The 13,516-nt window shown below is 54.0% G+C and overlaps 1 protein-coding gene across 1 annotated transcript in view; it reads left to right on the top strand.

Annotated features, from left to right (window-relative positions):
- The window catches only part of ARHGEF10 (Rho guanine nucleotide exchange factor 10), a gene marked incomplete at its 3' end in the record, with an annotated part of 71,019 nt that overhangs the window by 51,000 nt on the left and 6,503 nt on the right, over positions 1-13,516 (top strand). Inside the window, exons 25-27 of the mRNA XM_082863902.1 lie at positions 600-757; positions 2,881-3,023; positions 10,271-10,445. Coding sequence (XP_082720028.1) covers positions 600-757; positions 2,881-3,023; positions 10,271-10,445 — 476 coding nt within the window. The remainder of the gene's footprint in view (positions 1-599; positions 758-2,880; positions 3,024-10,270; positions 10,446-13,516) is intronic.

The raw sequence follows: 13,516 nt of genomic DNA, 5'->3' as shown, positions 1-13,516 counted from the left end.
GTGAGCGTCGCACACGGGCCCCTCGGCTTTGCCAGCCGCGAGGCGGCGGAGTCCGCCGGCCCCGCCCTGACCCCACTCTGTTGGGACGTGGGTGGAGACTGTTGGGTCCAGGACGTTGAAGGAGCCAGTGACTGAGGAAGTCACCCTAGGAAACCCAGGGGGGCAGCAGCTCCTTGCGGGGAAAGTTCTAGTTCTTCCTGCCCTTTGCCGTGGACACGCTTCATTCTTGTTCATGCTTTAAAGTGCACGTCACTCTTACACTTTGCAATGAGACAGAGCCTTGTTCTGTGTTATTCTCACACGGAACACGGTCAGAGTATAAAGGAGAGTTACGATGATTTTCCTGATGTGAAGTTCCTAGATCTACAGGAAGAACTAAGGTGCTTGTTTGTTTGTTTAATAACGCAGAACTTCTCTTTTAAAAGAAAAAAGAGGGAGATCAAAGTGGTAGCAGTCTTTACAACACGACCAAGTGGGATGTTTCTGGAAGGAGTGGCAGGATGCGGGGGATGGACAGGAAGGTCGAACGTGGTTCTGCTCGGGGGGCTTGCACCTCCCGTGAGCAAACGTACCCATGAGCTGCCATTTCTCTTTTCCAGCATTTCCATTTATAAAAGCAGCCAAGGCTCCAAGAAGGTGCGGCTCCAGCACTTCTTCTCTCCCGAGAAATCCACGGTCATGAGCTTGGCCTGCACGCCCCAGAGCCTGTACGCCGGCCTGGTCAACGGGGCCGTGGCCATCTACGCCAGGGCGGACGGTGAGCGGGACACAGGCGCGTCTGCAGGGCGGCAGGGGCCACGGCCGCGCCTGGGGTGGGCCGAGGGAGTGTCACTCTGCACCGGGCCTCGCAGAACGCGAGGCTCATCGGCTTTTATCACCCCTTGTCCCGAGGCACCTGTGACTCGCTCGGTCCTTAAAGGAGCGTGTGAGATAGACAGCCACCCGCCATCGTTGCACAGTCAGTCCTCCTGCTGGCTTCTCCGTGTTCCTCAAAGGGATGCGTTCAGTGCAGGCCTTTATCCTGCCCTTGCTCAAGGCCCTCGGGGCTTCTCTTTGGGGACGGAGTGAGGTGCGTGCCCCTTCGGTGTGGTGTGGCTGTCACCAGGCTGGGGGCCGGTGTCACCGTCACCACAGGGAGAATCTGATTGTCAGCCTGGTTCGGGAGACCCTGGGCTGATCCCCTGTGGCCACAGGTTCGAGCAGTCCTACTTCTCACACCCTGAGGGGTTGTACCATAAACAGACCATAAAACTAGGGCTTAGGCCAGCTTGGGGGGGAGACTGGGGGGCTCAGGAGCCCTGGGAGGAGCGCCTGCAGGCATTGGGGTCCAGGCTCTTTGGAGGATGGCAGTCAGGCGAGCCCTGGAGGATGAGCGTCCATCCCAGGAGTCCTGAGGCTGGAGCCACTGCAGGTCCCTGGGACGCGAGGGGCTGGAAGGGCAGAAGCCGTTCCTTATGAAGGCGGATTCCGGGGGTGGGGGTGGGTGTCAGGGTCAGGGGCACTTCGGGGCGTGATTACTCTGCGAGGACGCGTTGTTTCTCTCCTGCTGGATGGGATTTGTGTTTAAATACACGTTTATTTAGAACCATGTGAGTGTTTATCGTGGGATTCTCTGTTTCTCTTCTCTGCGACCTTTATCTGGCTTTGGTAGCATGGCTTTGCTCATTCAAGTTGTTTTTTCCACTGATCCGGTAGAGATTAAATTTCATGGGAATTATTAACAAGTTGAAATTTTGAAATTACTATAATATGTCTGGTCTAGCAGGCCTCCCAACTCGATTTGGAGTGTCTGTGTCCATTTCTTCCAGTGTTATGAATGTATTTAGGCTTTATTTTGATTTATTTAATTGGGGAGGGGGGTATTTGAACCTTTTTTCCCAGATTTATTGATCTGTAACTGACATATAACATTGTGTAGATTTAAGGTGTACAGTGTCTTGATTTGACGCATATCGCAAAATGACCACCGCCGTCTGCCAGCTCACACCTCCATCACGTCACATACTTACTGTTGCTTTTCTGTGGTGAGAACATTTAAGATCTAGTCTCTTAACAACTTTTAAGTGTACCATACAATGTTGTTAACTATAATCGTAATGCCGTGCACTAGATCCTCAGAGCTTATTCATCTTATGACTGAAGTTTGAACCCTTTGCCAACATCTCCCATTTTCCCACCCACAGCCCCTGTCAACCACCCTTCTACTCTCTGTTTCTATGAGTTTGGCTTTCTTAGATCCCACATAAAAGTGAGATCATACGGTATTTGTCTTTCTCTGTCTGACTCATTTCAGTTGGCATAATGCCCTCAAGTTCCATCGTGTTGTCACGAATGGCAAGATTTCATTCTTTTTTATGGCTGAGTAATATTCCATTGTATATAGGTACCACATCTTCTTTATCCATTCATCTGTTAATAGACACTTAGGTTGCTTCCAGGTCTTGGCTGCTGTAAATAGTACTGCATTGAACATTGGCGTGCAAGTATCATTTCAAATTAGTGTTTTCGTTTTGTTCGGTTATATACCAAGGACTAGAATTGCTGGATCATACGGCAGTTCTATTTTTAGTTTTTTGAGGAACCTCTATACTGTTTTCCACAGTGGCTGCACCAATTTATTACATTCCCACCAAGAGTGTACAAGGGTTGTCACTTCTTCACATCCTCACCAATACTTGTATTTTCTTGTGTTTTCGATGGTGGCCATTCTGACAGGTGCGAGGTGATATCTCATGGTGGTTTTGATTTGCATTTCCCTGATGATGAGTGATGTTGAGCACCTTTTCATGTACCTGTTGCCCATCTGTATTTCTTCTTTGGAGAAATGTCTGTTTGAGAAACTGAATTTGAATGAAATTGAAAGAAATATCTTCTTTTAAGATGGATCCTGGAATTCCGAACCTCAAACAGTGATAAAATTAGGCGTCCTCCCAGTTCGAAGTCTGCTAATGATGGAAGACACACTGTGGGCGGCGTCTGGAGGTCAAGTGTCTGTAATCAGTGTGGAGACTCACGCCGTGGAGGTAAGTCATTTTAAGTGGCTACACAGTGCGGGAAGACGCACTTCAGAACCAGTGCGACTAACTTCCCAGGCTGATGTCGAGGATCGCCTCTCGCGGGTAGAAAGGTCAGGCAGTGTCCTGCCTGCGGCTCTGTGCGGAAAGAAAATCCCTCCTGGTGTGGCTTAGAAGGAAGGATTAACTCAAAAGTCCCACAGCCCTCGTCTAGCTACATCCATGGACCGATTGTCTGTTATTTACCTTTAATACAGACGTTACTTTAAAAGGTGTATTCGGTATGAACATACTAGTAAGTGTTCAAGGACATGTGGAAAATTAGTGTCTGATTGAAGAGGCGTTTCAAGTCAGTGTGATAAATGGATTATTCAGCAGAGATCATAGTCATTGGGAGAAACCAGACTGCGTCTCAGGCCCCAGCTCTCCACCGTTGTTGGCATTCTGGAGCGAGGGATGTTAGGATTACAAACAAAGCCACAGACTGACAAGGTACAAACAGTAGGATGGTTCCGTTACTTTGCAGTGGGGGGAACTTTCCAGATACGTCGTATACCTAGAAGTTGCCGCGGTAAAGAATATGATAAATTTGGTAAAGTTTTAGAACCTTTTTTTTTTTTAACATCTACTGTGTGTTGTTTGTATCAAAACTCTCGTAAATGAAAATTGATAAAATATTTGCTGCACCTGCCACCAAGTGTTAGTGTTCTTATATAAAGAGAATTCTTGCTAAATTAAAAAGAAGAAACCAATCTAATAGAAAACGTTCAAAGGACATGAACAGGCAGCTCACAGAAGAAGAAATACAAGTAGGCGACATACTCACAATACACACACACAGCTAGTGTACTCACACGTGGGTGTACGTAAACACGTAGCCATACACGTGTATGTGTGTGTGTATGTACATATATACACATGGAGAAGATGAATTTCACTTCTCATTGGACCTCTTGAATGTTTTAGCCATGTTACTAAAACATGCGATACACGTGTAATGTGTTTAGCCATGTTACTCCTTTTATTGTTAAAGATGAGACAGACCTACTTATTTCCTACCTGTTCATCACCGTCTGTCTCTTCGCTCCGCTCTGCCCTAAGGAAACTCCTGTAACATGGGTGCTTTTGCAGCCAGTGAACTACCTCACAAGTGAAAATCTCACGACCCTCACAAGGAAGGTAGTGGGAAGGGAAGTGTGTTCAGGTGAGGGTTGCGGGGGGTGGGCCCATCTCTCTGTGGATCCGGGGCCTCTTCAGATGCTGCCCCGAATCCCTGTGGGCGGCTTGGGGAGCAGGTCCACGCCCAGGAGCCGAGGTGCTGCGGCCAGGAGCTCGGTCCTGCATGGACTCTAGGCTGGCACTCTTGCTGTCAGACCGCAAACCGTTCTTCCACCTGTGTTGTTTCTGACATGACCTCCCCAGGGGCCCGCAGGACGGAGCCTCCTCAAGTGACGGGGTCAGCCGGGCAGCCATAGAGGAGATGGGGCTGGTGTCCAGAATAGGAGGCAGGAGACAAACCTGTGAAATTGCTTTTGCTCATTTTTTTGGTTTTTTTTTCCCCCCACCGCACTGCGTGGCTTCTGGGATCTTAGTTCCCTGACCAGGGATTGAACCCAGGGCCTTGGCAGTGAGAGCGCAGTCCTAACCACTGGACCGCCAGGGAAGTCTCTGCCCAGTATTTTTATGGTAACTTCTTGTTTCTACTTCTCTCCACCTGCTCCTTTTTACTTCACATGCCTCAGAGTAATAAGAAGCCCTCAGTGGGGTGTGGAGAGGTCATTAACCACGGCCCCTGTGCAGGGCACTTTATAGACGCTGTAACCACTGCTGGGCTGTATTCCACTGCCTTGTACACCAGCAGTGTCGCACCTTATCGGTGACGTAGTGAGGGTCAGAGTCCAGATCCTAACTCAACCCTGCACTGCACGGTGGTCGCAGGTGAGCCGCTTACCTGGGCCTCAGGCTCTGATCCACAAGCTGGCGATCAACCAACTTCCTCATCAAAATGAGAGGTAATATTGCCAGCAAAGAGCACCCCAGTAGTGGTTGCTGTTTATTACTAGAATAAATTATTATTAGAGTAAATATACAAGAGCCAGAAATAGCATTCTGTTAGCTGTATTTCAGTTTCTTTTCACAGAGAAGGAATAATAACGTAACAATCTTTCTTTAGAACTTCTCTCCAAAACCAATATGTTAATTTTGCCATAAATTCGTACCGAAAGCCGGAATGATGGTTTGTATAGCTGCCGCCAAGGCGATTCCAGACTAACATAACGTTATGACCTTATTATCATTAAAGGGTTATTTCCACATGCTCCAAAGGATGTATATGCTGTAAATCTTGAAGGCTCAGAAGTAACATATTTGGATTTAAATAAAAGCCTCCTTTCTGTGCATTTTTAGTACCAAAATGAGTAAATGTGTTTATAGAGAGAGAAGCAAAATCTACTCTGTTATTAAAAAAACGTAATTTATCCAGTAGTTCCGCCGGGCAGGGAAACCACAGTTGGGTTACTGGTGCAGCTCTGCAGGCTTGAAACCGCAATGCGTCTGCAGCCTCTTTGGTTGGGGTGAGGGCAGCTGCTACAGGGAAACTCCCTGCATGTGCCCTGTCTGTAGGGCCAGCGACATGGGGCCACGAGGCTGCACTCGCTCTGCGGTGGGCTGAGCAGGGTGTGAGTTCTGATGTCCAGGGGCATGAACGTTCTCGCGGTGGCCTCTGCACGGCAGTGGTTGGCACAGTTGCAGCGGGGACAGCGGGGCTGCAGTGCCAGCTCAGCGTTCTGATGGGGCAGCGCCGAGCACCTCACCCAGAGGTGCCGAGCCAGGCGGGCTGTGCGTGCCCAGCGCGGCAGCAATAAAACTCCCCGCCTTCCCGCCAGGTCAGGGGAAGCAGACGGGGAAGCATAAGTGTTAAATGCACGTAATGAAGCTGCAGTCATTGCACCTGGATCTGGGGTGGGGGGGCGCCTTCTTTCTTCCTTCCCAGCTATGTAGGGCCTTCTTCACGGGGTTTACTTCATGCCCTTTAAGAAAACGTTGAGCTTTAGGAACACGGACGCAGCTCTGAAAGCAACCTGACGTTGAAGAGCGGGCGGTTTGTTGAGGATACGGCGGGTGCTGACCTCACAGCTTTGTTTCTCGGAGCCCCGATTTCACAGGTAGTTTCGGTTTAATTACTGGAGCTGTTTAAAGTAAGACCTGTCCTTCCTTACTCTCGATTTTCTGCAATGTGCAGTGTTCCTGACTCAGGACAGACAGACAGAAGGACAGGAGAAGAAGAAAAAGCTTTCCTTCCAACCCTACCCCCGATGTTGAAGACAAAAATAGAATGAAAGAATGAAATGGATACGATACTAAAGGTGACCTAGTAGCAGAGCGTTTTCTGAGTTGATGCGTTTTTTTCCTGATGAGATAAATTCCCATCATCGTATAGAAAGACACGAATGCAGGGCACAGAGGCGACAGGCCCAAGCTGGCAGGCAGACCGGTTCTTGAACACCTACTGCCGGTCCCGGCCCTGCTACCCTACCCTGCAGAGACCTTCAGATCCGCATGATTTCAAGGTGGCAGGAGACTCCGACACCCTGTTGCCCAAAGTTCCTGTTTTCACACAGAAGACCAAGCCTCTGAGAAGGTGGGAGACAATGGCCAGCATCCCAGAGATAAATTATTGTTCACATCACCCATCATCCAGCACAAACGTGTCACGCATTTAAGAAGTACAGTGCTGTACAAAAAAACCCAAAGCCCAGGAAGAACTCACAGGCCAGGTGCCGTGCCAGAACAGGTGAGGGCAACACCAGCTACCTGACCCCTGGGGGCAGGTCTGGGGTCAGGACTGGCTACGGCGTCTGCAGGGCCCCACGCCCAGTGTCAGTTAGCCCGGACTCCGAGATGCCAGCAGCCCGAGCATCATGCCAGGTGCGGAGCCCTCTGAGCCTGAGACCCCGCGAGGGTCACAGGCCCGTAAAGCCGCCCTGTCCGGGGAGAGGAGGACTTCAGCGGGCGGCAAAAACGCACGACATCTCAGAGGAGGAGTGCTGTGTGTCAGGACATGAGAAGGCGGTTCCTGGAGGACCTTTGCCCAGAAACAGGGTGAGTCCGCGCGTGGGGACGTGGGGTTGGCGCAGGTGTGGTCAGAGGGCACCTGGTCCCTCGCACGCAGGAGCGTGTGGTCCCCGCCTCGGTTCCCGGGGTTTTAGCCTCTGCCGTGAGCGCTCACGGGGCCCGTCTGGGCAGCTCTGGCGGGGCTGAGGCCGTGACCGTGAGGGCAGCCGCGCTTGGCTCGGTTCCCGGGGCAGATCGGCGTGTGACGTCCTGAGCCCCGCCACGCTGTGCGCGACGGGGGCCGTGTGGGGATTTAACCAAGGGACAGACGCCAGGAAATCTGTCTTCTCCGAGGACTTTTTTTTGCAAGGAGTTGAAAGGGGTGTGAGATTGGGGACTGAAGACTCACTGAGAAGGTTGTTCCAGGGCTCTGTCGGGAGAATTCCACTCCCCGTGGGTGGAGGACAGAGAAGGAGGATCCGAGGTAGATTTTGCAGAACGAAGCACTTCTGTAAAGAAAAACAGCCAGTTGTGAGACGCCGAAGACCCGTGAGCAGACAGTGGTGGACCCGGGCAGCCGCTGCAGCGGTGGAGGTGGCCACAGGACGGCCGGGAAGCAGCGTGCAGGACGCGTGGGACAAGATGGCCCGCAAGACAGAGGATGGGAGTGGGGCGGCCAAGGCAGTAACCGAACGGAGCCGCCGGACGGCAGGGACAGGGTGGGCCCCGACCAGCAGCGGCTCTGGGCTGCCTCCTCCCCGGGCTTGCTGAGTTCTTAGAAAGAAGCGGGGGTTGAGGACCAGCAGACCGTGACTTTCTCCCTTCTTCCACGAGAAGTTTCACCAGTAACTGTGAAAGAGCCAGCAGCCAGGAGAGCGAGTACCTGTGCTCCTTTACGCTCAGGTAGCACAAGGACTTCTCAGCATCACGTGACGCTTTCTTCCCTTTTTAACCTCTCTTTGGAAGCCGCCTTGCTCTGCCAGAGATGGCCTCCCGGGAGCAGGGAGCGCTTTGTCCTGAGCTGACCCGAAGGACCAGCTGGGCTTCTCCTCTTCAGAGACGCAGAGCCGTGAGGCCGAGTCTCAGCGCACGTGGGGGGGGGGGGGGCGCTTGCCCCGTTCCTCCCGTCAGCCCCGCTCTGCTGCTGAAACCTGACTGCGCGGTGATACACACACAGGGCAGTGGGACGCGAAACAGTGCTACCGCTTCCTGCAGCCCTGGTCTCGGCAGTGGGCTTCCTCCGAGGGGATCTGTACCGGTTCACAAAACAGCATGGAAGCCATCCCCCTTGAAGCCTGCCGGAGAGGAAAGCCATGTCTGTTTCTGTGGTACAGGGCAGCCCAAGCCTCCTCCACGGGCTGTCCGCAAAGTGAAAAGACGACCCACGGAACGGCAGAAAATACTTAAGAATCGTGTATCTGCCGAGAGTGCGTAACAAACAGCTTATATAACTACAGCTCAACGATCAAAAGAAAAATAGTCCAGTTCAGACACGGACCAAGGATCCGAACGGACATTTCTACCAAGAAGAAACACAGTCGGCCACACAGGGAAGGGTGTGCACCATCCTTAGTCCTTAGGGAAATGCAAACCAAAGCCACCATGAGACATCACGTCACGCCCACGAGGATGACAGCAATAGAGAAGGGACGTTAACAAGTGCCGAGAGGACGCGGAGAAGTCGAGAGCTGCACACATCGCCGGTGGGGACGTGACATGGGGCAGCTGTGGGAAAACAGTCTGTCCTTCCTCAAAAAGTGAAACGTGGAGTTGCCGTGTGCCAGCGTTTCCAGTCATACGTGTTTACTCAGGAGGACTCACTGTAAGAACTCGGGGGTCCTTCCTAACCGCCGGCACCGGCTCGTCCCCACTGACGCGTGTTTAAATTAGACCTGTGATGATCGGGGTCGCTTTGTGGGAGGGTGCACACGTGCGCAGAGGGAGGTGTCTGTGGAGGTGAGCATAGCACGGGCGTCTCGGAGGAAACGGCAGCCCCCCGGCTTTGGCTGCAGGAGGGGCCGAGGGCCAGAGCCAGTTGTCCGTCCCAAGAGCAGGGTCCTCGTCTTTCCTCCCGGGAGGTGCGTGGGTACGCCGGAGGGAACACGCGGTCCCGGGCAGGTGGTGATGGCAGGACTGAGCGCTCAGGCCGTCGGGGGCGTCTGTGAACTCCAGAATCACTGTCACGCCTGAGTCCCGGCTTCAGGACGACCCCCAGGCCGCTCTTCAGCCCTGCCTGTCCAGCTGCAGTCTTCACTTAAAACAAGGTGTGGTGCCCTTGGACGGGCAGCCTCCCTTCCGACAAAATCAGAGACTCACGTGTCCCCCTCTGTCCAGCTCGGGAGTGCCGCGCGGCGTGGGTGCAGCGTGAGGGGCTAACCGGCGAGCCCTTTCCACGTGGGTAGGCGTGCGAGGATGGTGCCTTTGGCCCCCTCGGCCGCATAGTGGGTTGTAAAGAGCGTCCCGCACTGTTCTCAGTCCTTGAGGAAGGGGACAGAGGCATAAGCCTGTTTTTTTCCTAGGGGGTTTTAAGTTACCTCTTTTCAGGCTAGAGAGCTGTGCAAGATTGTGACCTGCTGTGGGCTAAGAGGACTCCTTTGAGGGTAGTGTTTCTTCTCACTGTGTCTCCAAGCTTCACCCCACCTGCCCCCCGCCAATCCCTGGTAGGCAGTGACCACAGCTGCCCAGCACCAGCCCGTCCACCATGGGGACAAGTTCCAAGGGTTCCCTCTCGGGGGCCCCGTGGAGCAGGGTTGTCGGGATGGAGACCTGGAGCAGAGCCCAGCCCGGAGGCTCGGGAAGGGCCTGGCCAAACGGAGAAGCAGTAGGTGGCCACCCGGGGGCCGGACGGGGCTGGACGCCGAGGGGACCCTGCGAGCTCGGCGGGGGCTTAGCCACCCGTACAGGCCTCCTTGCAGGCAGACGTGGCCCTCGTTCCCGCTCAGGTTTGGGGGTGCTGATGGTCCACAGGCGTCCAGGGGCGCTGCTCAGCACCTGCGGATCTGGGGTGACGGTGCCCTTGCTGTAGGTGGTTGAGGGCAGGTGAGATCCGGGGCGCCAGCTGGACACGCTGGCATGGTGGGGACGACAGCGCCACCCGAGGCTTCACGCGCAGCCCAGAAGGCGGGTCCGTGACGGCGACGTGGGGTGCAGCTCCGTGCTGTACCCCCGACGCCCCGCCGTCGCCTTCTCCTTCATCTCCGCAGAGCCAGCTCGAGGCCCACCAGGAGGAGGGCATGGTGGTCTCACACATGGCCATTGCCGGCGTGGGCATCTGGATCGCCTTCACCTCGGGGTCCACGCTCCGCCTCTTCCACACAGAGACGCTCAAACATCTCCAGGACGTCAACGTCGCCACCCCGGTCCACCACATGCTGCCAGGTGGGCCCTGGGGCGCTGGTGGGCGGTGCCACATCCCCCGGGGCCGGGGCTCGGGGCTGTCGGTGACCCGAACTAAAGCGCCCTTCTTAGAGGTCAGAGCCGCCCATCGCAGACGGTTTAGTGCTGTTAGTAAAGCACTGGGGCGGGGGGCGGGAGCAAGGATCTGAGGTTGAAGGGCAGAGAAAAGGAGACCCTCTGGTGGGGGGCTCCACGGGGCTCCGCCAGCCCCACGTGGGAAGGGTGTTCCTGGCAGTGGGAGTCAAACCAGCCAAGGTGCAGGAGTGGGGTGTGGGAGCTGCATGTGGCTGGTGCGTGGCTAGTATGTACACGCGTGAGCTTGTTAGGTACGGGTGTGGCTAGTATGTACACGGCTTGCTATGTACTGGCAGGTGGCTACTATGTACACCTGGGCTTGTTATGTACTGGCATGTGGCTAGTATGTACACCTGGGCCTGTTATGTACGGGTGTGTGCTAGTATATACACGTATGGGCTTGTTATGCAGGACATGTGGCTAGTGTGTGTAAGCATGTTGCAGATGTGTGTATGTATGTAACTCGTATGTGTATGTGTTGCTTGCTGTGTACAGGTGTGTGTGCCTGGTGTGTATTGGCCCACGTCTCCACGGGGCTTTTAAGGACCAGTCTCACGCCGCACGGCATTCCCCTCCTTTCCCACGTTGGCTGCGTCTCCTGGCTCCCAGTTGGAGAAGAGAAAGATCCGGTGTGCAGCACGTGGGCTGCCACCCACACCGCGTGAACAGACCTGTGCAGGAAGCCCTCCCAGGGTGCTCGAATCCCCAGTCCCTGTTGTACCAAAGCCCAGCGGTCACATGCCCGTGGCCACATAACCTGTTTGCACCTGGGCCACCGGCTGTACTTCATCTTGTTTTCTTTCCTTCTTTCCATCCCCCAGTTAACGACTCCCTTGTTTCTTATCCACCTGCGTGGCTTTCACTGTTCAGGTCAGGATCCGCCTGGGTTCCTGTGGAGCCAGGAGACCGTGTGGTCAGGTGGGGACACCTGGCGGCCCCACATCCCCGGGCCCCTTGGCAGGTGTGCCCCTGCCTGCTGTCACCATCACCACACACAGTCCCTGCCCCCCCCGGGGCCCCCGCCGCCCTGGGCCTCCTACTCCTGTGCCAGGACTTAGGGCTCTTTCTCCTGAGCCCGAGCCCCATGCAGAAGGAGCCTTTGGGTGGCGTGTTCTCCCGCATCTGCCTGCTGTGTGCGAAATACCCCAGGTCCACCAGTATCCGGGGATTCTGTGCTTTCTCTGCATCTCATGTTTTACTCCCAGGTTTGTAGCTGCTAGACCTGGCGGACGTGAGGAAGGTGGACAGTTAGAGCAGAAATCAGGGGCCCTTAGAATGAGAGTCCTCTTGCTGTGCCTGGGCAGTGGTTCTTGAATGTGGTCCTCAGAAAGGCGTCTGACGTTGGTCTGATTTTCTTGCATTTTTGGAAACAGGGAGGCCAGACACCCATGTCTTGTCTGTCCTTCTTTGAATCGCCTTACCCTTGGGCCAGTGTTTCACGGTGAGAAGTGTTTCACTGTGTCCTCTCTGACACTTAAATACTTGTGTCAGTGCGTGTCTGCACCCTACGTGAGCCTGTGGAATGGCAGGTCCTTGGACCACCAGCATCCTGGACGCGTGTGTAAGCCTCATTCTAGAGTTGTGTTCGTGATGTTGCCCAAATGGGTTTTTTATGTATATATGGCAATAACATGTAAACTGTCCTTTCGTGCTCTCACTGGAATATAAAATTCCAGTAGGTTCTAGAGATGAAGCCTTCCCAGGCCAAAAAGAACACAATTGGAAAAAAAAATTACTATACTATACTGTGACTCATGACTTTTTGTAGCAGAACTGAGAACCTATTTAGTTCCCTCGAGGTCTCAGCGTGCTTTCCCCTGTGGACTGGGACTCGTGTGCTGAGCTGCATCTTTCTGTCCGGTTTGGGGCTCTGTTCTGAGCACCATTAGTTCGAGCGCTTTGCCGTAAACCACATCATACTTGGCAGACACAGTGGATGACGGCGCCTGGGGTCAGCACACACATTTCGAGGGGCCGTCTGTCAACCTTCCCGGTCCCCAAGGTGGTTACAGCCCGTGGGTCAGAGGGCGGCATCTCCTCCGGGTCATGAGGCTGCGTGAGTCACGTCAGGATGCAGCTGTTTCCTCTTCGTCCAGAACAGTCAGGGGAGGGTATTTGGATGAAAAAGTGCTGAGACCCCCGCCCCCTGTCAGATTAGCCTTCCCAGGTCCCTGCTGAGTGAGCGCATTGCTTTCCAGGGGTGACGTAACCAAATAAAGTGGCACGATTTTCTATGTAATACAAAAGTCAGTGTAACTCTTCTAAGTACCATCAACCACATCATAAGGGAATTCAGCAACTTAAACTAGACTCAAGGTTATTTATGAGTTAGGGAACAGACCGAGGAGTGGATTTCGTGTCCCCTGGGCTCTGGTGCCATCCTGTGCTAACCAGCAGCTGCTCAACCAGCAGTTGGTCCTGAGCTAACTAGCAGCTTCCTTAACCAGCAGTTGATCCCACACTAACCAGCGGCTCCTTAAGCAGCAGTTGATTCCGCGCTAACCAGCGGCTCCTTAACCAGCAGTTGATCCCACGCTAACCAGCAGCTCCTTAAGCAGCAATTGATCCTGTGCTAACCAGCGGCTCCTTAAGCAGCAGTTGATCCCGCGCTAACCAGTGGCTCCTTAAGCAGCAGTTGATTCTGCGCTAACCAGCGGCTCCTTAACCAGCAGTTGATCCCGCGCTAACCAGCAGCTCCTGTACCAGCAGATGATCCTGAGCTAACTAGCAGCTTCCTTAAGCAGCAGTTGATCCCGCGCTAACCAGCGGCTCTTTAACCAGCAGTTAATCCTGCGCTAACCTGCCCGCCTCCCTGGTCTCTGTCCCGGGTGGGAGCCAGGAGTGGGTTCCAGTCATAGCCTTTCCAAGCACACTTGGAAGGCTGGCTGCTTCTCCTATTCTCTCCCCTGTTTGTGTGTTTCTCGTGAGCATTTGAATAAACCTGGCCGCCTCTCCTGTGCTCCTGTGTCCCCGTGTGA

The sequence above is a fragment of the Leucopleurus acutus genome, assembly GCF_964270905.1.
Source record: "Leucopleurus acutus genome assembly, chromosome: 21".
NCBI classification, from domain to species: domain Eukaryota; kingdom Metazoa; phylum Chordata; class Mammalia; order Artiodactyla; family Delphinidae; genus Leucopleurus; species Leucopleurus acutus.
The sequence above is the reverse complement of the archived record's forward strand: the minus strand, read 5'-3'. Positions and strand labels throughout refer to the sequence as shown.